At 30.6% G+C, this 24,771-nt stretch overlaps 2 protein-coding genes across 2 annotated transcripts in view; one reads left to right on the top strand and one right to left on the bottom strand.

Annotated features, from left to right (window-relative positions):
• LOC139490903 (coatomer subunit beta-like) overlaps positions 1–24,771 on the bottom strand; it is an 82,985-nt gene that overhangs the window by 47,044 nt on the left and 11,170 nt on the right. The window lies entirely within an intron of this gene.
• Positions 15,906–24,700, top strand: LOC139490907 (uncharacterized). The gene is made up of 6 exons (XM_071278043.1): positions 15,906–16,069; positions 16,857–16,924; positions 17,801–17,878; positions 18,871–18,955; positions 19,819–19,941; positions 21,083–24,700. Exons 4-6 carry the CDS (start codon positions 18,896–18,898, stop codon positions 21,173–21,175), a joined length of 276 nt encoding a protein of 91 aa, XP_071134144.1. The 5' UTR covers positions 15,906–16,069; positions 16,857–16,924; positions 17,801–17,878; positions 18,871–18,895; the 3' UTR covers positions 21,176–24,700.

Here is a 24,771-nt window from a genome sequence, read left to right as displayed (position 1 = left end):
TTGAAATTCCTGGAAACATACACTATACTTAGCATCAAATTATTTACCCTGAATTGCTTTATGTTCATGGACACTTTTTTATATCTATCAGGATATATTTTCATAGGAAATTGTGTGCAGGACACATTGGAATAAGTATAAATATTGTTCATGAACAGTATGAAATTATTTAACGAGAGACATCGTTGAATACTAAATCAACAATTCAGGGCGAAAACTTAATAGGAGTTAAGAACCTCACACATATTGTATACAGATGAAAATTATTCTGTCAATGTTTCAGGGAAAAAGAGAAAACCTAAAAGCACTGGTAACAATGCACTTCAAAAAGATGAATCGCAAGGTAACATAAATAAGAGTATCTGTAGTACAGTGTATCAAAGGAGTAGTTCCAGTAAGGGCCTATATTGGCCTAAAATTTCAGGTTCATCTAACAAAAGATTTTGAACACTTTTTAAACACTTCAGTGTCTATTTCAATTGATTCAATTAGTTTATATGAAAGATTTTAACTGATTTAGTCATTAAAGATACTCACTTTTCAGATTTTTTTTGGTCAAAAATGAAAGTGGTCGCATCCGTGTTCATACCAACCTTCATATACAACAGATTCCTGTATTATGTCAAGGAATCGGATGTCACTGTGTTATAGACCGCAATATATAGACAGCTGACACCAGATTTCTGTAATATGTCAAGGAATCTGATGTCACTGTGTTATAAACAGCCATATATAGACAGCTGACACCAGATTCCTGTTATATGTCAAGGAATCTGATGTCACTGTGTTATAAACAGCCATATATAAACAGCTGATACCAGATTCCTGTAATATGTCAAGAATCTGATGTCACTGTGTTATAGAAAGCAATACATAGACAACTGACACCAGATTCCTGTAATATGTCAAGGAATCTGATGTCACTGCCTTATAAACAGCCATATATAGACAGCTGACACCAGATTCCTGTAATATGTCAAGAATCTGATGTCACTGTGTTATAAACAGCCATATATAGACAGCTGACACCAGATTCCTGTAATATGTCAAGGAATCTGATGTCACTGTGTTATAAACAGCCATATATAGACAGCTGACACCAGATTCCTGTAATATGTCAAGGAATCTGATGTCACTGTGTTACAGACAGCAATACATAGACAGCTGACACCAGATTCCTGTAATATGTCAAGGAATCTGATGTCACTGTGTTATAAACAGCCATATATAGACAGCTGACACCAGATTCCTGTAATAGGTCAAGGAATCTGATGTCACTGTGTTATAAACAGCCATGTATAGACAGCTGACACCAGATTCCTGTAATATGTCAAGGAATCTGATGTCACTGTGTTACAGACAGCCATATAAAGACAGCTGACACCAGATTCCTGTAATATGTCAAGGAATCTGATGTCACTGTGTTATAAACAGCCATATATAGACAGCTGACACCAGATTCCTGTAATATGTCAAGGAATCTGATGTCACTGTGTTACAGACAGCAATACATAGACAGCTGACACCAGATTCCTGTAATATGTCAAGGAATCTGATGTCACTGTGTTACAGACAGCAATACATAGACAGCTGACACCAGATTCCTGTAATATGTCAAGGAATCTGATGTCACTGTGTTACAGACAGCAATACATAGACAGCTGACACCAGATTCCTGTAATATGTCAAGGAATCTGATGTCACTGTGTTATAAACAGCCATATATAGACAGCTGACACCAGATTCCTGTAATAGGTCAAGGAATCTGATGTCACTGTGTTATAAACAGCTATATATAGACAGCTGACACCAGATTCCTGTAATATGTCAAGGAATCTGATGTCACTGTGTTACAGAGAGCCATATAAAGACAGCTGACACCAGATTCCTGTAATATGTCAAGGAATCTGATGTCACTGTGTTACAGACAGCAATACATAGACAGCTGATACCAGATTCCTGTAATAGGTCAAGGAATCTGATGTCACTGTGTTATAAACAGCCATATATAGACAGCTGACACCAGATTCCTGTAATATGTCAAGAATCTGATGTCACTGTGTTATAGAAAGCAATACATAGACAGCTGACACCAGATTCCTGTAATATGTCAAGAATCTGATGTCACTGTGTTATAAACAGCCATATATAGACAGCTGACACCAGATTCCTGTAATATGTCAAGGAATCTGATGTCACTGTGTTATAAACAGCCAAAAAATGTTGTTATAAAAACAGTAGTCTAATATTTGTTTCAATAGAAAGCAATACATAGACAACTGACACCAGATTCCTGTAATATGTCAAGGAATCTGATGTCACTGTGTTATAAACAGCCATATATAGACAGCTGACAGCAGATTCCTGTAATATGTCAAGAATCTGATGTCACTGTGTTATAAACAGCCATATATAGACAGCTGACACCAGATTCCTGTAATATGTCAAGGAATCTGATGTCACTGTGTTGTAAACAGCCAAAAAATGTTGTTATAAAAACAGTAGTCTAATATTTGTTTCAATAGAAAGCAATACATAGACAACTGACACCAGATTCCTGTAATATGTCAAGGAATCTGATGTCACTGTGTTATAAACAGCCATATATAGACAGCTGACACCAGATTCCTGTAATATGTCAAGAATCTGATGTCACTGTGTTATAAACAGCCATATATAGACAGCTGACACCAGATTCCTGTAATATGTCAAGGAATCTGATGTCACTGTGTTATAAACAGTCAAAAAATGTTGTTATAAAAACAGTAGTCTAATATTTGTTTCAATAGAAAGCAATACATAGACAACTGACACCAGATTCCTGTAATATGTCAAGGAATCTGATGTCACTGTGTTACAGACAGCAATACATAGACAGCTGACACCAGATTCCTGTAATATGTCAAGGAATCTGATGTCACTGTGTTACAGACAGCAATACATAGACAGCTGACACCAGATTCCTGTAATATGTCAAGGAATCTGATGTCACTGTGTTACAGACAGCAATACATAGACAGCTGACACCAGATTCCTGTAATATGTCAAGGAATCTGATGTCACTGTGTTACAGACAGCAATACATAGACAGCTGACACCAGATTCCTGTAATATGTCAAGGAATCTGATGTCACTGTGTTATAAACAGCCATATATAGACAGCTGACACCAGATTCCTGTAATAGGTCAAGGAATCTGATGTCACTGTGTTATAAACAGCTATATATAGACAGCTGACACCAGATTCCTGTAATATGTCAAGGAATCTGATGTCACTGTGTTACAGAGAGCCATATAAAGACAGCTGACACCAGATTCCTGTAATATGTCAAGGAATCTGATGTCACTGTGTTACAGACAGCAATACATAGACAGCTGATACCAGATTCCTGTAATAGGTCAAGGAATCTGATGTCACTGTGTTATAAACAGCCATATATAGACAGCTGACACCAGATTCCTGTAATATGTCAAGAATCTGATGTCACTGTGTTATAGAAAGCAATACATAGACAGCTGACACCAGATTCCTGTAATATGTCAAGAATCTGATGTCACTGTGTTATAAACAGCCATATATAGACAGCTGACACCAGATTCCTGTAATATGTCAAGGAATCTGATGTCACTGTGTTATAAACAGCCAAAAAATGTTGTTATAAAAACAGTAGTCTAATATTTGTTTCAATAGAAAGCAATACATAGACAACTGACACCAGATTCCTGTAATATGTCAAGGAATCTGATGTCACTGTGTTATAAACAGCCATATATAGACAGCTGACACCAGATTCCTGTAATATGTCAAGAATCTGATGTCACTGTGTTATAAACAGCCATATATAGACAGCTGACACCAGATTCCTGTAATATGTCAAGGAATCTGATGTCACTGTGTTGTAAACAGCCAAAAAATGTTGTTATAAAAACAGTAGTCTAATATTTGTTTCAATAGAAAGCAATACATAGACAACTGACACCAGATTCCTGTAATATGTCAAGGAATCTGATGTCACTGTGTTATAAACAGCCATATATAGACAGCTGACACCAGATTCCTGTAATATGTCAAGAATCTGATGTCACTGTGTTATAAACAGCCATATATAGACAGCTGACACCAGATTCCTGTAATATGTCAAGGAATCTGATGTCACTGTGTTATAAACAGTCAAAAAATGTTGTTATAAAAACAGTAGTCTAATATTTGTTTCAATAGAAAGCAATACATAGACAACTGACACCAGATTCCTGTAATATGTCAAGGAATCTGATGTCACTGTGTTATAAACAGCCATATATAGACAGCTGACACCAGATTCCTGTAATATGTCAAGAATCTGATGTCACTGTGTTATAAACAGCCATATATAGACAGCTGACACCAGATTCCTGTAATATGTCAAGGAATCTGATGTCACTGTGTTATAAACAGCCAAAAAATGTTGTTATAAAAACAGTAGTCTAATATTTGTTTCAATAGAAAGCAATACATAGACAACTGACACCAGATTCCTGTAATATGTCAAGGAATCTGATGTCACTGTGTTATAAACAGCCATATATAGACAGCTGACACCAGATTCCTGTAATATGTCAAGAATCTGATGTCACTGTGTTATAAACAGCCATATATAGACAGCTGACACCAGATTCCTGTAATATGTCAAGGAATCTGATGTCACTGTGTTATAAACAGCCAAAAAATGTTGTTATAAAAACAGTAGTCTAATATTTGTTTCAATAATTGTTTTTAGGGAAGAAAAGAAAGACACATGTTGATGAGATTATTACAGAGACACAGTCACCAGGTAGGCAATGCAATGTGCATGTTTATTCTGAATTTGAAAAATATTAACAAAAATGTATTTAGATATTGACCCACATAACTATGTATCATGTAATATTGTCCTCATTTATGTAGAAATGTCTAGAGAAGGACAACATTCCATAGTTTCATTTGTTTGTATATAGACAATATTTCACAGATGAATATAATGGAACTTTGTCTTGTTTAAAGGTGGTTATATTTTGTGTGAATGGAAACAAGATTTCACAGATGATTACTATAAAAATTTTGTCCTGTTAAAGGGAGGTTAAATTTTGGTTGTATTTTGTGAGTATTGTGTCAATATTTCATAGACAAATTGTCATTTTATGGTTCAATAAAGTCAAAATAAATTATTGTCATTCATTATACATAAATTTCTTTAAAAAATAAGGCTCAAAGAACTTTTTATATTATTTATATTCAAACAATAACAACGTACACACATGTTGGCGTATGAATACACCACGTCAGAGTGGGCGTGTCTCCATAAAAATTGACAACATTGAAAATAAAACTAATACTTTTAACCAATCAGAAGACAGTAAATACACCAAATTTATTTATACTTACATACAAACCATTCCATGCCCATGGAACCTAAGTTTATAACACCTGCATTGCAATATTTCTTTATGTAGACCTACAATCAGATGTGACCCGTGTGCGCCAGTTTGCAGATAAGAAATCTTTTGTCTTAGAAAAAGTTAAAGGTATGGATACATTTTATTTTTTAATTCCTACTGAATAGTTAATTTCATTCAAAGAATACATAAGGTAATTACAATATGTTGTTGGTGATCATAACAAACTGGGCTAACTAAGGTAACCAAACCAGTTTCATTGTTTTAATTTTTACATATGTAAAATCATGGAACTTATGTTCTTTGGTCTAGGAGCATCATAATCCAAAACGGTGAAAAAAAACTGACAGCATTTTAATTAGAAAATAATCTGTTTCAAGCCAACATACTTTTAGGTTAATACAACCTTAAATTCAGGAGATGAATAGTGTTCAGTACCAGGATAAGGTAGTGAAAGACCTACAGCTGAAATTGACTTATTTAAAAACTTAACTGTCATATTTTTTCTTTGCACAAGAGTTATTTTCAGAAAAATATTTCGTCAATTTTGGTTCATAAAATAAATCGATCATTCAATTGGTATAAGTCAACAGTAGTCACATGCTATACATGATACACAATAATGCATATGATGGACAAGCGGAAGATTTTCAAGACTTTTGAATTCACAAAAAATCTAACATGAATCTCTCAGTCAAGATGCAAAGTTTGAGAAGTCGCTATGGTATATTAAATATTTGTACTGTGCTACTATATCAGTTACATAATATTATTACTTTTTCAGAATTTCTGTTTTCAATTGACGACCTACAATATCAGTGTCTGCTGACCGAAGCACAGAGGTCAGAACAGCGTCAATCTGCAGATATGACTGAAAGAATTGGTGCAGCTGTGTTACGTGATGTTTGTTCAAATGAAGAAGAAACTGAAGCATTGTTAATTTCATTGAAAGCCATAGCCCCAAGTAACCAACTAGAAACTGTGCAATACAGACTTGTCTACATGATTTTGGAGAAATTGGGTTTGTGTAATAAATGCATCATAATGCATAATTTTTTTTACATATAGAAGCAGATTTTTTTGTTGGTAATACATAACGCTTAAACAAAGTTTGAATACCATTGGTTTCAATATGTTTATATTGATCACTGATTTTTCACGTTAGGGGCATACAGAATACCTGAGAGTTAACTCCTTCAATATCATATATTTACTTGCATATTTCAAACTTAAACAATCAGTTAAAATAGTTAACCTTCTGAATGATTAAAATTAGTGTTTCTCAAACTGCTATATATATATTCCAATAAAATTATTTGAGTAAATTGTGACATGGTAAAAGTATAAGAAAAAAATTGATATATTATTTAACAAGTTAAAGAAAATAATTTGTCCAAATTTTATGGAAATAAAACAAGCCAAGTCATTTTGGTCCCAGTGTTGGATTAAGCGTGCATACTGCCTTTTTAATGAACATGTACAAATAAAAATTATATTGATATGATTCTCTCTGGTACCTGAAACTGTAATTGATTGTAATTTAAATTTCAGTTGTCCAGGAGGTGATTGAAATTACACCAGCAAAAGATCCAAGATTAAAACAGGCCAAAATTGACAAGTTTATACAGGAACATCTCAAAGGTACTAATATTTACTTCAGTAAAAAAATATTCAATTTATATTTGCAAGGATTTTTTTTCTTACGTGATGCAATAAAATGGAGAATGGAAATGGGAAATATGTCAAAGAGACAACAACCCAACCATAGAACAGACAGGAGTAGAAGGTCACCAATAGGTTTTCAAAGGACATTTTATTGTCTTGTTTCTGATTATTTAGGTTCATCATAACAAATGGACAAATGTTGACATATTTTCAACTCCAAAACTACTCTGTGTAGAGACTTACCTGTGTAGTTTGGAAAGTTTTAAGGCTGGACATCTATTAGATATATAAAAGTTAAATTTATTTTGCATATCAGAAAGATAAAATTCTTATTGGATTTTGATGGGCAATTTTTTCCCATTCCTGCAGAAGATGTAAAAATAAACAAACAATGAGTTGCATTTGATACAGTCCACTCAATTCCTATCTTAACTCACCTATAGCTGTGTATATTTATCTATTGTCCTGGTGCCAATTAAGGACAATCAATACATTTCAAACCAGTTGTCACATGAGAGGGGCCACCTCAAAGATGTTTTCCGAACTTAGTTAATTTATACACCTTCTGCAGAAACAAAAAAAAAGAATGTCCGTAATACGTAATCCATTTTCAAGCTTGAATTATGACGAGCAAATAGAATGTTGTAAATGAACGAGTTACAGCATACATCATTCATTTAAAATTGTTAACAAATTATCATGCATGATAGACTTTTTATAGCTTCCTCTGTTTTGATGAGGAAAGATTAGTGAATTGACACACAACATTACTTCATTTTAACAGGGTTGACAGAAACCACAAACAATATCAGCAGAAAAACAAGCTGTGGTAAGTGCCCATTACGATATCATGTATTTAATTCACTGCTTTTGGCTGAACATTTGTTGAATATTATCAATGTCCATTAATAAAGGAAGTGTGCAACCTCTACATAGTAAGGCAATCAGGCTGTCCAGTTATTCCAAATGTAATTAAAAGGGATATATAATTGATGCAAAACACCCTTTCACTTATTTAGCACATAAGGGAAAATATGGCTAGAACATTGACATGTTGGATACTATCTGATGTTATCCTGCTAACATTATAGCTTCATTTACACCTTCTATTCTTTTAATGCTTGAATTGTTTTAAAAAGATTATATTTCTTATTATATATGTCCTTGATTAATTATACCATTTTGAGCAAAAATTCACATGTCTATGATGTTGCAATTTATAAGTCCAGGGGTAATGTGCTTCATAGAAAGCTAATTTAAGATTTCCGAAAAAAGAACAGGGGTTAATTGTTAACTGGTCATCTGCATCTAATATCATTAGTAGATAAAAAGATGAAATGTATATTAAATCTATGACATCAGATAACTTGCTTGTATATATGTAGATGTATATAACTCTATGTCATCAGATCCCTTGCTTATATACAGGAATCTGATGTCATATGTATATATGTAGATGTATATAACTCTATGTCATCAGATCCCTTGCTTATATACAGGAATCTGATGTCATATGTATATATGTAATTGTATATAACTCTATGACATCAGATCCCTTGCTTATATACAGGGATCTGATGTCAAATGTATATATGTAGATGTATATAACTCTATGACATCAGATCCCTTGCTTATATGACAGGAATCTGATGTCATATGTATATATGTAGATGTATATAACTGTATAACATTAGGTCCCTTGCTTATATATAGGAATCTGATGACATATGTATATAACTCTATGACATCAGATCCCTTGCTTATATACAGGAATCTGATGTCATATGCATATATGTAGATGTATATAACTCTATGACATCAGATCCCTTGCTTATATACAGGAATCTGATGTCATATGTATATATGTAGATGTATATAACTCTATGACATCAGATCCCTTGCTTATATACAGGAATCTGATGTCATATGTATATATGTAATTGTATATAACTCTATGACATCAGATCCCTTGCTTATATACAGGGATCTGATGTCAAATGTATATATGTAGATGTATATAACTCTATGTCATCAGATCCCTTGCTTATATGACAGGAATCTGATGTCATATGTACATATTAAGATGTATATAACTCTATGACATCAGATCCCTTGCTTATATACAGGAATCTGATGTCATATGTATATATGTAGATGTATATAACTCTATGTCATCAGATCCCTTGCTTATATACAGGGATCTGATGTCATATGTACATATTAAGATGTATATAACTCTATGACATCAGATCCCTTGCTTATATACAGGAATCTGATGTCATATGTATATATGTAATTGTATATAACTCTATGACATCAGATCCCTTGCTTATATACAGGGATCTGATGTCAAATGTATATATGTAGATGTATATAACTCTATGACATCAGGTCCCTTGCTTATATACAGGGATCTGATGTCATATGTACATATTAAGATGTATATAACTCTATGACATCAGATCCCTTGCTTATATGACAGGAATCTGATGTCATATGTATATATGTAGATGTATATAACTGTATAACATTAGGTCCCTTGCTTATCTATAGGAATCTGATGACATATGTATATAACTCTATGACATCAGATCCCTTGCTTATATACAGGAATCTGATGTCATATGCATATATGTAGATGTATATAACTCTATGACATCAGATCCCTTGCTTATATACAGGAATCTGATGTCATATGTATATATGTAGATGTATATAACTCTATGACATCAGATCCCTTGCTTATATACAGGAATCTGATGTCATATGTATATATGTAATTGTATATAACTCTATGACATCAGATCCCTTGCTTATATACAGGGATCTGATGTCAAATGTATATATGTAGATGTATATAACTCTATGTCATCAGATCCCTTGCTTATATGACAGGAATCTGATGTCATATGTATATATGTAGATGTATATAACTCTATGACATCAGATCCCTTGCTTATATGACAGGAATCTGATGTCATATGTATATATGTAGATGTATATAACTCTATGTCATCAGATCCCTTACTTATATGACAGGAATCTGATGTCATATGTATATATGTAGATGTATATAACTGTATAACATTAGGTCCCTTGCTTATATATAGGAATCTGATGACATATGTATATAACTCTATGACATCAGATCCCTTGCTTATATACAGGAATCTGATGTCATATGTATATATGTAGATGTATATAACTCTATGTCATCAGATCCCTTGCTTATATACAGGAATCTGATGTCATATGTATATATGTAGATGTATATAACTCTATGACATCAGATCCCTTGCTTATATGACAGGAATCTGATGTCATATGTATATATGTAGATGTATATAACTCTATGTCATCAGATCCCTTACTTATATGACAGGAATCTGATGTCATATGTATATATGTAGATGTATATAACTGTATAACATTAGGTCCCTTGCTTATATATAGGAATCTGATGACATATGTATATAACTCTATGACATCAGATCCCTTGCTTATATACAGGAATCTGATGTCATATGTATATATGTAGATGTATATAACTCTATGTCATCAGATCCCTTGCTTATATACAGGAATCTGATGTCATATGTATATATGTAGATGTATATAACTCTATGTCATCAGATCCCTTGCTTATATACAGGAATCTGATGTCATATGTATATATGTAGATGTATATAACTGTATAACATCAGGTCCCTTGCTTATATACAGGGATCTGATGTCAAATGTATATATGTAGATGTATATAACTGTATAACATCAGATTCCATGCTTATATACAGGAATCTGTTGTCATATGTATACATGTAGATGTATATAACTCTATGTCATCAGATCCCTTGCTTATATGACAGGAATCTGATGTCATATGTATATATGTAGATGTATATAACTCTATGTCATCAGATCCCTTGCTTATATGACAGGAATCTGATGTCATATGTATATATGTAGATGTATATAACTCTATGTCATCAGATTCCTTGATAATACACACATGTCTGTTGTTATTTATGTATTATTGTCATTTTGGTTTATTTTCTTTGGTTAAATCTTCTGACATCAGACTCGGACATCTCTTGGACTGAATTTTAATGGGCGTATTGTTATGCGTTTACTTTTCTACATTGGCTAGAGGTATAGGGGGAGGGTTGAGATCTCACAAACATGTTTAACCCTGCCACATTTTTGCGCCTGTCCCAAGTCAGGAGCCTCTGGCCTTTGTTAGTCTTGTATTATTTTAATTTTAGTTTCTTGTGTACAATTTGGAAATTAGTATGGCGTTCATTATCACTGAACTAGTATATATTTGTTTAGGGGCCAGCTGAAGGACGCCTCCGGGTGCGAGAATTTCTCGCTACATTGAAGACCTGTTGGTGACCTTCTGCTGTTGTTTTTTTCTATGGTCGGGTTGTTGTCTCTTTGGCACATTCCCGATTTTCATTTTCAATTTTATGTAAAGTATTTTGAAATGATGTGATTTGTATAAAACATCACTTAATTTATTCATTACATGTCTTCATTCTGTCTTTCATTCGTTGGACTTTATTTCCTCTTTGTATAATGCAGAAGAAATGAAAATACTTATTTTTTGCAGGTTCAAAATCCACAGTCAGCTTCACCAAAGAAGCTATAGAATTAAAGAAAAAGGCACAGCTTAATGCAGACTGTTCAGGTATTTAATGAAAACATCCATACACACTGGATAACTTCACAAGAATCTGAATTGATTTTGGCTATTCAATGCAAATATGAAGTTAGTATGACATGAAGATGTTATGGTATAAAGATGCAATTTGAGGTTAATTTTGATTTTTAAATTGATCATTTTGTACAATTATTCTGTGGTTTAAATTTATGTTTCTTCATTTTTAGAGGATTGGTGATAAGTTTTGTTATATTTATTACCTTAATATATAAAAAATGTAAGCTCCAGTACTCAATTGAGTTTCGTGATAACTATATTGGAGTTTAGAGTACCTAACATTGCTTCTCACCATGACTCTTAGATACAAAGAACAAAAAGAAATGAACAGAAATAATATATATTAAGATATTGTAATTTCTTAATAAACTGTAATGCTGCTTCGAAAATTGTTTTTTTTAAAAAGCCATGTTATAAATTATATTCAGATGTTTGTATGACCTTTATGTGAGGGATCTCAGGTAAGAAGCCTAAGCATTTTTTTTATGTTAAGTTATGAAGAATCGTATATATAGTTCTTGCATCTATACAAGAAATTGTGGAAGTGACTGCACTTGAAAAAGGAGAATTCATAATATCTGACACAATAATTTATTGACTTCAGCTTTAATTTCAACAGATGGAAAGTTTTACATGAATAGTTATAGTATTTTAGCAGATACAGGATACAGGTATGAATAATCTGCCTAGCTAGGATCTGAAACAGAAGTAATTCTGATTGTATTATTCGTATCATTTGCACCTAATTATCTGTTCTTTTAATTTTTGTACAGAATGCTATCCAGGAGGAGGTTTAGTAAATCCTAGAGGAAAGAACTTGTGTTTTGCAAATGCACTGCTGCAGTGCATGAGGATTGCAGATCTTCATAGAATTCTTCAGTATCACACAGCTTGTACAGGTATTTGTCTTATCTCCTATACATTTCTAGAAACATGATTGGTTTAAAGCGTCCGTGTGGTAACTGTGTATATTTCATATTAGGTAAGTAGGGTCATTGAGGGCATCATCTAAATGGTTAACTGGATCATCACATATAGACAAAAATGTAATGATATGTTGTTACATATTATTAATGTCTTAATAATTGTATATTTTATACCTTTTTTGTAATTTGGGTATTCATTTTTAGTCTTTATCCTATTATAACTTAGCATTGATATGATAGCTTTTGCATATGTGTAATGAGCGGAAGTACATGAAGATCAATTATGAAGTTCAACATTTCCTCATCTCAGATTTCTGAAGGTCGTTGCAAGGACACAAATGAATTCAGTTTTATGGGATTTTATTATATCTATATTTTTAAACATGAAACCAGAAGAAATTCCTTTTAATAGTTGTAAGATGTGGAATGATGTCTTAAGGTTTTTTTTAAATTTTGTTTCTACTTTTTTGTAGATGAAGACAGCTGTTTCACATGCAGCTTAAAAAAATTTATGACCGAAGGTTCCATAACTGCAGAGCCTGTATGCAGGAAAATGACAAGTATGTGATAAGAATACACTTAACTGCATCAAATAGGAATATCTATAAAAATATTTCGCAAAAATGGCCATTGACATTTTTAAATTTTGCAGAAATGGGTAAAAAATCAGGCGCTAAAATGGGTTCTACTTTAGCGCTGAAACGTCTGATATTTTTCGCTTAAATATCCTATCAATGCGTTTAAATGTCCTCTGCCGTCTCTGGGACAGTCTTGTCAAATGAAAAAGGCAACATTCAAGTTTATCCACCAATAAATAATTTTGCAATGTTATTATCTATGTAAATTGGGTGAGGTAGAAGATGTTAATCACTTTATACTTAATGTAGTGTGAAAAGTATTCTTACTACAGAATAAGCTTAAAATTGTTATTTCTAAAAATACAACGTATACAACATTGAAGCATGTTGTAATTTCAGCAATATTATAAATGTTTAGATAACAGAAATTTCTATCCAATACCTCTAGCCAATGCAGAATAAACAAACACAAAGCAAATTACACACAGTTAAACTCAGCTTACATAAAAAATAAGGATTGCGATGTCATATATTATTTTATCATTCTGTATTCATTGCAATAAAGTACTTACATATAAGCCTTTATCTATTATTGTAGTTGTGTTTATGCTAATAAAAGATTTGTATTTGTAATCTTAGAATGAACCTTTTCATTATGCATGCAATGAATTTTACAAATTTTGAAACAGGCATTTGGAGTTCTTATAAAGTTGGTCAACAACAAGATTCGCACGAGCTGCTGCATATAATGATGCAAGAGATCGAGGAGAAATGCTTTGGGTATATTTATTAAATAATTATTACCTTATTGTTGTTACACGTTTCTCACAGAGAGCGATAACTCTCTTTTCACCCTCCAAAGAGTGGGATTTATAAATGTGATATGAAAAATTAGCTTATAAGATTAATAAGTTCCATTAATAGTGACAATATATAAATGTTACAAGTTAAAAAAAAAATGAAAACAGAAGTGTGTGAACCATTATAAGGAGTAGAAATGAAAAAATGCTGTTCTTCTGAAACTGCAGTTCAGAAAGGAGACTACAGAATATCTTCTAGGAGAGTTTAAATTAAAGAGAATTTTAATGATGATATGTACGAATGGAATAAAAGAACATTTTTGACAAATATTTCTTATTTCTTCATCAACAGGACTGCTGGTTAAACAATTATAGCTGATTTGAGCAGGAATATTTAAATTTCTAATAAATAAACAACGATTTATTCTTTACAGGTCAGACAATACTTTATATAATGAAGAAAAAAGATTGTTTTATGGACAGGAGAAGAGTGTGTGTAAGTCATCAATTATTAACATAATGCATTTGCAGATTGGGCTGTAATCAAGGTGTATAATGCATTTTTCTAAAAAATGAAATAAGGATGTGTTCTTAGGACCCTTTTAGGCCAGGAGAAGATGAATATTTTTAAATAAGAGTCATGTCAATTTATTTTAACAGTAATTGGTGGTTTTGTGAAAAGTTTTTATTGAATTATTTCATTTAAATACTAGTATTATCATTATTTTTTTGAGGATTAAAATTTACAGTTTAAGGAGGTCAGAGTTGAAATTTTTGCTGGAACAAAACGACACAGTTTGCATATTAATTTTCACACACAAATTGTTACACGTGGGTCTCATTTGCGTCTAAGCATGACGCATGATTGCCGATTTTTTTGTCAATGTGACAAGTGAAAGTCAAATTATTGTGTCGTGATAACAGGATATGAGGTCTAGCGGGACCTGGGAAATGACAAAAAAATGAAAATTGCTTACGTACATAGTGTAAGCGGAATAAGGGAATCTGACTAAACAGTAAGCGGGATCCGGGATCAGAACCCATAAATGAGACCCCCTTACAAGCCAGATGGAATAAAACACTTTCAATGACTACCACAATAAAAAAAATTAAGAAAGAAATTTGTTTTCCTTTCTTTAAAAATATAGGGTTCTGAATAGGTGTGTAATCACAAAGTATTCAAGCTGTGTGATAATTGACAAAATACACAATGAAATACTTATCTATGTTAAGGATTATGTACCCTTGTGTTGATTCAATGCTTAACATATTGAAATTTATAGGAAATCCACAGCCTTTCCCCTTGTACTCTCATATTTGGCAATTCAATGCTTGATAGATAGAGGATTATTGCATGCAGTGCTAGCAATGATTTTCTTAAAACAAGTTTATAAATTGATAAATTGGTTAAAACAAATATATAATATGGACCAATTCAAGTACACCTTTTAGGCTGTGCTCGACTTTGGTGACTCAGCACGAGGTATTTTGAAATATAAAGGTTATTTAGGACTTTTTGTAAACAATAAATGCTAGCTGATCATAGAAAAAACAAGTAAGTAATCTATGTCTAAAACTTTATAACAAAAATCTCTGTACTTGAAAAGTCTGTGGATTTTCTAAAAAAATCTTTATTTTTTTTCCACTAAATTCCCTTTTTCTAATAAATGCAATTAAACTATAAATAATAATGCTTTGCACAAAGTTTCCTCATGATATATGTACAAAATGGCCTATCTCTTTTATTCAGTGTATTTGCTGTTTTAAAACTATTGCAGTTTAAAAGTTTTGTAATTGACAGGCCACCGAAGGGCTTATAAACCTCAAAACAGTGAAACAAATTTTGTCAATATTGCTTGAACAAAATAAATTGTTAATAATATTTGCTTCATTTCAGTGATTTGTAACAGTTGCCAAGCTGTATCGTCAACAAAAGCTGCATTTTCCTCATTTAGCTTGCCCATTGAAAAGGTAAGATAATAGAAACAAAGCAAACAATGGATCAGTGAATTTTATGCACAGCTATATATTTAATGCCAATAATAATCAATTTGTGCTATTCATCATAATATAAATGAACTGATTTATGTTTAATGTTTTGAATAGAAATATCCAATTTATGTTACGTATTGTAATGTACTTTAACAAAAATATTCTTTGTCAATAGCTTTAAATAAATTGAAGAACCTAAGACTTATATTGGTAATATTTTTCAGTTTTTGTGTTGTCTTGACTGTAATTGTTACTGACTCTTTCATGCTTTCAGATTATTCAAACATTCTGACCATATTCAAACTTGATTTATGAAACCAACCTGTTCACCTGGTTAGATAAACTCCATTAGAAAACCACAGCCAAGTTGATAATATAAAGCAGACTTATAATCAATTGATACTTTAATAATCCCATCTTCTTCGATATTATTAAAATGTATTTAAGAATGTCTTATAAGTATACTTTATTTTATCACATTTCACTTTAACTTTAACTTTTAAGACTTGGCTGTAGTTTTTCTGAAGCAGTTTGTTAAAATTTCATACAAAAATGAAATTGCAATTGGTCAGAACTTTAAATAAAATGCAACAGGTGTGGAGCATTACTGACTGTCAAATCACAGTACTTTTTTCATACCTTCAAAGCAAGTTGTGTCTGACAGTTAAACTCAATTTACTAATACAGTGAGAAATAATTAACAATGTTTATGAAACAAAAATGATATAAATGAATGAAGGAGATTTTTTTCTTAATTTAAATGTAGCATCAGAATATTGCTGAAGCCATTGGAGGCTATTTTAAAAGTGAACAAGTGGAAAGGAAATGTGATTTGTAAGTAAAATGTAACCAAATAACATCAAAATAATAATGAAGGAACTCATGTTTGGCAAATAGACTGAAATAGAAGGTGTGCAAGTCTTTTATTGCAAAGCAAATGAATGTTTTCCACAGAGTTATCTCCTCTTGCACTGTGGGTCTTTATCATTTCAATATCTTCTAAGAGAAATCTAATCAATCATTGATTACTTTACCTGAATAAAATAGAAAATCTGCTTTAATAGTTGATGAAAGTACATGTATTTACTCACACAACTGTATGTGATATTGTTTTTATTAAATATCAATAACATATTTTCAAACTGCACAATGCAAACATTTCATTTAAAAGTTCATTTCTGACAATTTCTCCCTGAAGTTCATATTGAATTCTATTCTTTTTTTATATATTATATTTAGGCCTTCTTTACAAACCACAAAAAAATAAAAGAAAAAGTTTCTGAAAGAGGTATTTTGCAAGAAATCACATTTTAATGATGAAATCAATGTTATATGTATCATAAGTATAAATTTCTGAATCAAGTTCATAGGTGGAAATCTGGATAACATATCTTTCTAGAGTATAAAATTTCTATGTGAGACATATACCGTTATTAGATTAACACTTAGAATATGTCAGTATTACAAAAATTTAACATGAAAATGTTGAATTCCTACGAAAGTTACTGTATATTAATGTTTTAGTTTTGATGACTAACAGGAATAATACTACCAAATATGTATTGTGGAAAAAATTTACCTTAGGAATGTTTTGTTTGATGCAAACAAAAATTACAGCATCTTAAGTCACCTTGAGGCTTGAAAGGGGTTGTCAATCTTTAACTAGAATTTTCAATTATAAAAAAAGAAAATATTTTTATTTGTTTGTAGCTGTAAAACAACAGCAACTGCCACAAAGAAAATTACCTTGGAGGAAATCCCTAAGAATATTGTGATTCAGTTACAAAGGTACTTAAATTTTCTAAATATTATGTAACAGTTTCAAAAGAAACAATATATATGGTTGGACAAGATTAATTACTTGAGATGTTATTGTCAGAAAAGTTGTCACGAGTTATTAATTTGATTATGTGTAAAACATGACAAATACACCTTGATGTTAAAAATTACTTGTAGGAATAGTGAGAAAAATTTCTACTAGATAATGTATTCAAATTCCACCTTATAAAGTGGGTTCAGATAGTGAAAGTTTGAAATGTAAGGAGTGATACGATTATGGTTGATACAGAGATTAATCAATACCAGAAATATGCTATTTTACTGAGCAAACAGCTCTGAGTAAATGTGATATCTCTGTGGTAGATAAATCATAGGTTCAACTGAGACAAAAGTGAACAATTGTTTCATTATAGGACTTTTTATCCTCCAATTTCGAAGTATTTGCTGAAGATTCTTTTAAAACTATAAATTATGATATGGTTGTTGTCCTTATTTTCTTCCTGACATAAAGAAGAAATGTTTTTATTCCACTGTTGAAAGTTTTGTCAATATTTGATTGGTTGAGACTATTCCACGTGTCATTGAACAAATCTTCCAATTCCACTCAAAATAGCATATTCCACTCTGGAATGTCGGGATAACATCATGCGATGTTACATGCGGTTAATGTGCATAACATTTTGAACTTCTTTTTTTAAATAGCAAAAGCAAAAATCATTATTGTGTTCAAATCTTTTAATGATGTTAAAGCAAAATGACTAAATTTAAATAATCAAGTTTTGATTTGTACTGTTTATCTATGTGCATATGATGTTCAAACTAATATTTTATGTTCAGGAAGTAAACATAGCATATTCCGCAAAACTTAATCTAGCAAACTTTACTAGTTTGGATATTAGCTAAAAGAATGAATATTTTCCATTAGTTGGAACAATGATTATATTGTCATTGTTTTTATTACTGAAAACAATTTCACTTTTTTCCATCATTATTCTGAACAGGTTTGGAAGTACCAGAAGAAAAGTAATGAAGAAAATAGATATTCATTTAGAAATTTATTTGAGGAAATATGTAGAAGAAAACAAGGTATGTAAATGTCTTACAATATTGTGTAATTTTGTGCTGGCCTTAGAACGTTAGCTTTTAATATAGTTAGATAGATAGTTTATTAACGTCTCACCATTAATATACACAATACAATATTTACATAGAACATAAAAACACGATTATATATATAAAACTATATACATGTACTTATTCAAATTTCTAAAACAAATAGTATAGCAACTCTTTTCACAAAATTATATGACTATGAAGTTGAAAATAAGTTATACTGAAATGTGTATGCATGACCTGTAAGAATTTTTACTTTTAAGATATGTTCTATAAGGATGTTCACTACTCTGTTTCAAAATAACAAGCTTTTTAAATAGCTTACTTATAAGTTGTTAGTATAGTGTAAGAAACACACAAAAAAGCTGAGAAAAATGAAAGGGTTTTCAAGATATTGGCAAATGAAAATATAGAGGAAAATAATTCTCTCTGGATTGTTCATCCATTTAACATGATGATGGTGCCTTTTTTCTTTTAAAAGTGATGAGAAAATAACAAGGATTTAATAAAATTATCAAATATTTCATTTCGAACTATATGTAATGAAAATATGAAAAGAAAAGTAGGGATAAGTGGGCAATGCCACTACAGTGATATAACCTGAGGATTCTGAGTATATGACAAAAACGAAAAAAAACAAAAGGAGCAAACGTACATTCTCAAAGAGCACAGATTTATCAAATCAAACTGTTAATCATCCACCCAAAAAAAAGCTGACAGAAAATAATCACATTTTGGATTTTTTTAATTTCTAACTTTGATAAGATAAGTTTAATTTGAATTTGTCAGGATAATTCCTCTTAACATATCATGAAAATGATTGTTTCTTATAACAGGTTATAGAAGATAAAGCTAAACTGTATGGCGTAATCGTACACAAAGGAAATACTCTGTCTAATGGCCATTACTATGCCTTTATATTATTTGGTTCACAGTGGTATCTTGTGGATGACATGCGGGTTAGTTTAATGAAGATATGTATACCAGATGAATAGAAAAAAGAGATTGGATTTGTCCTGTTATCTTAATGATCTTGTCATAAATTTTGAATATTAGTGATATGTTTCTGAGAACATTAAGATATATTAAACATTCTTTGTATGAATTATACTCAGTGATAGAAAGGTCTGCCAATGTAGAGATTTCTTGATGAGTCCAAAACGTTTAAGAATATACAATCACTAGGTTAATGGACAAAAAGTCAGAGGACAATAACTCAAAGGACATAAAGTCATGAATTTGATAGGACAAAATGTCAAATGTATTTTTTTGAGAATCGTTTAAATGTATCTTGAAATATTCCATTTTATAACATATACATGTATTAATTTTTTTAAGTGAAGGAAATTGCTTATGACGATAAACCTTGATAAATGAAAATATATTAAATTTTAATCATGAAAATATATTAAATTTTAATCATGAAAAGATATTTTTAATAATTGGCAAAATGAACCCATTTAAATACCAAGCCACTTTGACATTTTATTTTCGTAACAATTATTTGATCATTTTCATATTAATTGGATAAATTTGTATAAACAAATTGCTTCACATATCAAACTTCAAGAAAAAAAAAAGAAAAAAAATCTAAATAAGTTTTATTGGTTCAAAGAAAAATAATCTCAAAACTGAGACTCGTTGTCCTGTGACTACCTGTCTGTGACTTTTTCGGTGACTTCTTGTCCAGTGACTTTCTGTCCTACATTCAATCACAATCATGAACTTAATTATTATGACAATTCATGTGTGCTATTCTTGATAACATTTGTTAATATGAAATATTACATCTATAGAATCCCAAATGAAGATTTGCAAGGAGGTTAATAATTATTATTAATATTTATTTGTTTATAATTAACTGCTTTGTTTATTTGATGGGGTCACATTGATTTGAATATGCTGCTGAATTTTAGACACAACTGCTATATTCATTTTAAAAGTATATATACATATTTAAACAAAAACAATTGGAAGAAAATATGAGGGGTGGTATCAAATTCAATGAAAAAAAACAGACCACATGACATAGAGGGTAATTTTCACATTTTCATTTTTATTTTCTTTTGTAATAAAATTATAATGTTGGTTTTTTTTTAGGTGAAACAAGTTACTATTCAAAGTCTGCAGAACATAGACGGACAGCCATATTTACTTTTCTACAGAACAATGCCAAGGCCATATATATCCTAAAAATTGTTTTTAGGATTTTATTAGAAGGGTACTTACTTTTCTTTTTTTTATGATAAGCTGATTATTATTTTTTTACAGAAGATGTTTATATGGACCTTATTTTTTGTAACCAAACAAGTTTGCTGTGATATTAATAATACAAAACGGAATGATGTTCAAAATATTAAATTTTTACTTTGCATTTATTGTTTTCAAAATTCCAATAGGGAACCAACTTTATATAACATTGTATCAATAAACCAATTTTTCAAGACGTTTCGGCCATTGGCCTTTTTCAGTTCTTTATTTCTCCTCACAACTACATGACTGACATTACATTTTCCAACTTGCTGTTTAAAAAATTTGGGTCTTTAAGGTGGTACCTAACACCTTAACTAAATCTAATTTGGCTCATTTAATTTTGTTTAAATTTTGACAAAGTATTTACTTTGACCCTTTGACAAAAATATAAAAATTTCAAAAATTTTGAACCAACCGTTTAATTAGAACATTTACACTGGTTATATAGCAGTTTGACAAACACTTATTTTGATCATTGAGAAGCTTAATATTCCCTTAATAATACATTAAAACATTCTGCTGATTTTACAGAGTTATCTCCCTGTAGTGTTAGGTACCACCTTAAGTCAGTTATTTTTTTTTCATTTTTTTTGAAATTTCAAGATAAAGATCATGTTCATTGTAAGAAGCTTTGACTTGCATTTGAAATTGATTTATTTTCTATTAAAAGTATTAGAGAGTACATGTATGACATGTATATTATATTTTGCATTATACTCATGTTGAAATACTTTTTTGTTATCAAATCATGTTTTTAATAATGTCATCTTCAAACTGAAGTGTTTCAACTGTATTTTAATTATATGATCATTTTCAAAATGTTTATAAAATTTTGAATTTTTTAAATACTAAGGCTTTTTTACCTCACACATAGATTGCCATAGCTGTATTTGGCAAAACTTTTAGGAATTTTGGTCCTCAATGCTCTTCAACTTCGTACTTTATTTGGCAATTTGATCTTTTTTTTTTATTCGAGCGTCACTGATGAGTCTTTTTCAGACGAAACACACGTCTGGTGTATATACTAAATTCAGTCCGGGTATCTATGATGAGTTTATTTCATAACACCATAAACAAGACTATTTCTTGGCACCCTCAGTTTTCCAATTGACTTGATTAGATGAAGTTCATTAAAGTTACATAGTGCTCACTTGTCATATTGTACGTGTTACAGACAATTAAACTGAAGAGTTGCCAATCAATACATTTTACAAATGTACGAAAAATTATCTGTATATGTTAGAAAAAGTTATTTCAAACAATGCATCTAAAAAATGATATAACAAGTGTAAATAATCCAGTAATTGCTTTGAATTCTGAAATAGGGAAGATATATACAATGTAATTTTGAATATCATCTTCACTGTTCAAACCTTATTATTAACTATGAATTATTTTAAGAACATATTATGATAGGATGCATATATGAGGTAAAGAAACTCGCAAGGATAAAGTGAATACAATGTGGTTCTCTAGCATAGATTGTAATTTGTTACCAAAGCTGGACATACAATAAGTAAATTAAAACCAGTAATTTTACTCTGTACCTAAATTTATCAAAGATAAGTTATATCAAAACTGATGTAATTTGTGGAATGGATATATAAATAAGTTATTACAGTTAGACTAAGTAAACTTAATACTTGTTATTTTTCCTTTGAAACTCTACCTTCAAGTTGTTTTCACAAAATGTTTTGGATCCAATTGATTATATGAAAATTAAGTGTTGGTCTTGTGGCTTTCTGTCAGTTTAATTACCCCTTAAATAAAGATGAGGATGAGATATACTTTATAACTGAAAGCCCTCTAAGAATTGAAAAAATAAGACCAGGACAGAATCTGATTATACAATAAGATCTATAACATCTTAATATCACTTAAATTAAATATATATTAAGTATGACGAATTTGCATTCATTATCTTTGAAAAATTCTTGAGATATAGCATGTGTATAGCTTTTTAGATTAATATTCAATGCTAAAATAGCATTCAAACTGAAACCCTGCTGTTTGACAAGTCAAAATGAACTGACTATATTCATTGCCCAGAACAATGTATAATGTGTGTGATGTTGTGTGCACAGAGAAGACATTATAACAAGACAGTGTTTGTCTTGTACACTTAAAAATTCTCTCAGTTTTGCAAAAAAGCTTTTACCAATTATAATGTTGAACTTTATGAAGTTGAGGTATAAACACAATAAAGTTTACATTGATTAATGTTTATATATACTGTAACCATGTTATTTGAGTCAAATTATAAAATGATTGTTGTGTGAATCATAAGGATATGTTGTCAATAGCAGAATATATTTTATATCTTTAATAGATGCATTTTGAAAGAGAATAATATTAGAAAACTAACACAAAGGTGCCATAAAAATTATAAACTGCACTATTTTTCTTTCATATGTTAACATCTGGATAGCATAACATCATAAAAGTTAATTTGTGTTTTTTTTACTTTTTCATGTTGCTAAATGAATAAACTTGCATTAATTATAATAGTTAATTCATTCTTTCAGAAACAAAACTTGTAGAAAAGCTGGTTTCTACCAGTTAACTAAGTTTGTGGAAGTTGATTTCATATTACATGTTATTTATGTACATATGTGATCTATATATCTGATGATCCAAGTGTAAATGTATCTAACACTTATTATATAATGTATAAGTCAATAAGAAAGTATATGTATTGTTATATATACATTATAAGTTTCAAACCTCTATTACTATGATGTATTATCTTTTATATGTGTTTAATACATGTGAAGGCTGAGTATGCTGGTGATTACAGTTGTAAGGATGACTGTCCAGCTGTGTTTAAGTTTAAGTTATATGTTATGTTAAAACTGGTTGGCATAATCTAGGTGACTGGTCAGAATATATCCTGGTTTGATATTTTAAGTGCTTATTGTTTAAAATAGATGAATACTTGGGATAAGTCATTGCAAATTTCAGGTATTTTGATAAGTCGAAAGATGTCTTCAAGAAATTACTATGTCATTAGATATGTGTTTTTTTGTTGTTGTTGTTATGTTGTCAGATAGATGACATTTATTGTCAAGTTAAGACTTATACAACACTTCATGTAATGTCTGAGTAAAATGATGATTTATATATTATAAAAATGATATCATAGTGTCCAATTGTATTGATTCATTATACATCATGTTGTATCTTATTGAATGGTTATTCATAGTTAGACAGATGCTGTATTTAACAGATAGCAAGTTTCAAGAAATATTATAAATATGGGAACCATTATACATCATGTTGTATCTTATTGAATGGTTATTCATAGTTAGACAGATGCTGTATTTAACAGATAGCAAGTTTCAAGAAATATTATAAATATGGGAACCATAATACATTGTAAAACAAGTATTATCGATAAGTGTGAAATATTGATGAAGCATACATTAAATATTCCATCATTGTTATGAAATAAAAAATATACAGATATATATTTTGTTTTGATATTGGTTAAATCTTCAATATGCTGTGAAAAAGTTCAAATGTACTTTTATTAAGGT

Source organism: Mytilus edulis, chromosome 10 (assembly GCF_963676685.1).
Source record: "Mytilus edulis chromosome 10, xbMytEdul2.2, whole genome shotgun sequence".
Lineage (NCBI taxonomy): Eukaryota > Metazoa > Mollusca > Bivalvia > Mytilida > Mytilidae > Mytilus > Mytilus edulis.
The sequence above is the reverse complement of the archived record's forward strand: the minus strand, read 5'-3'. Positions and strand labels throughout refer to the sequence as shown.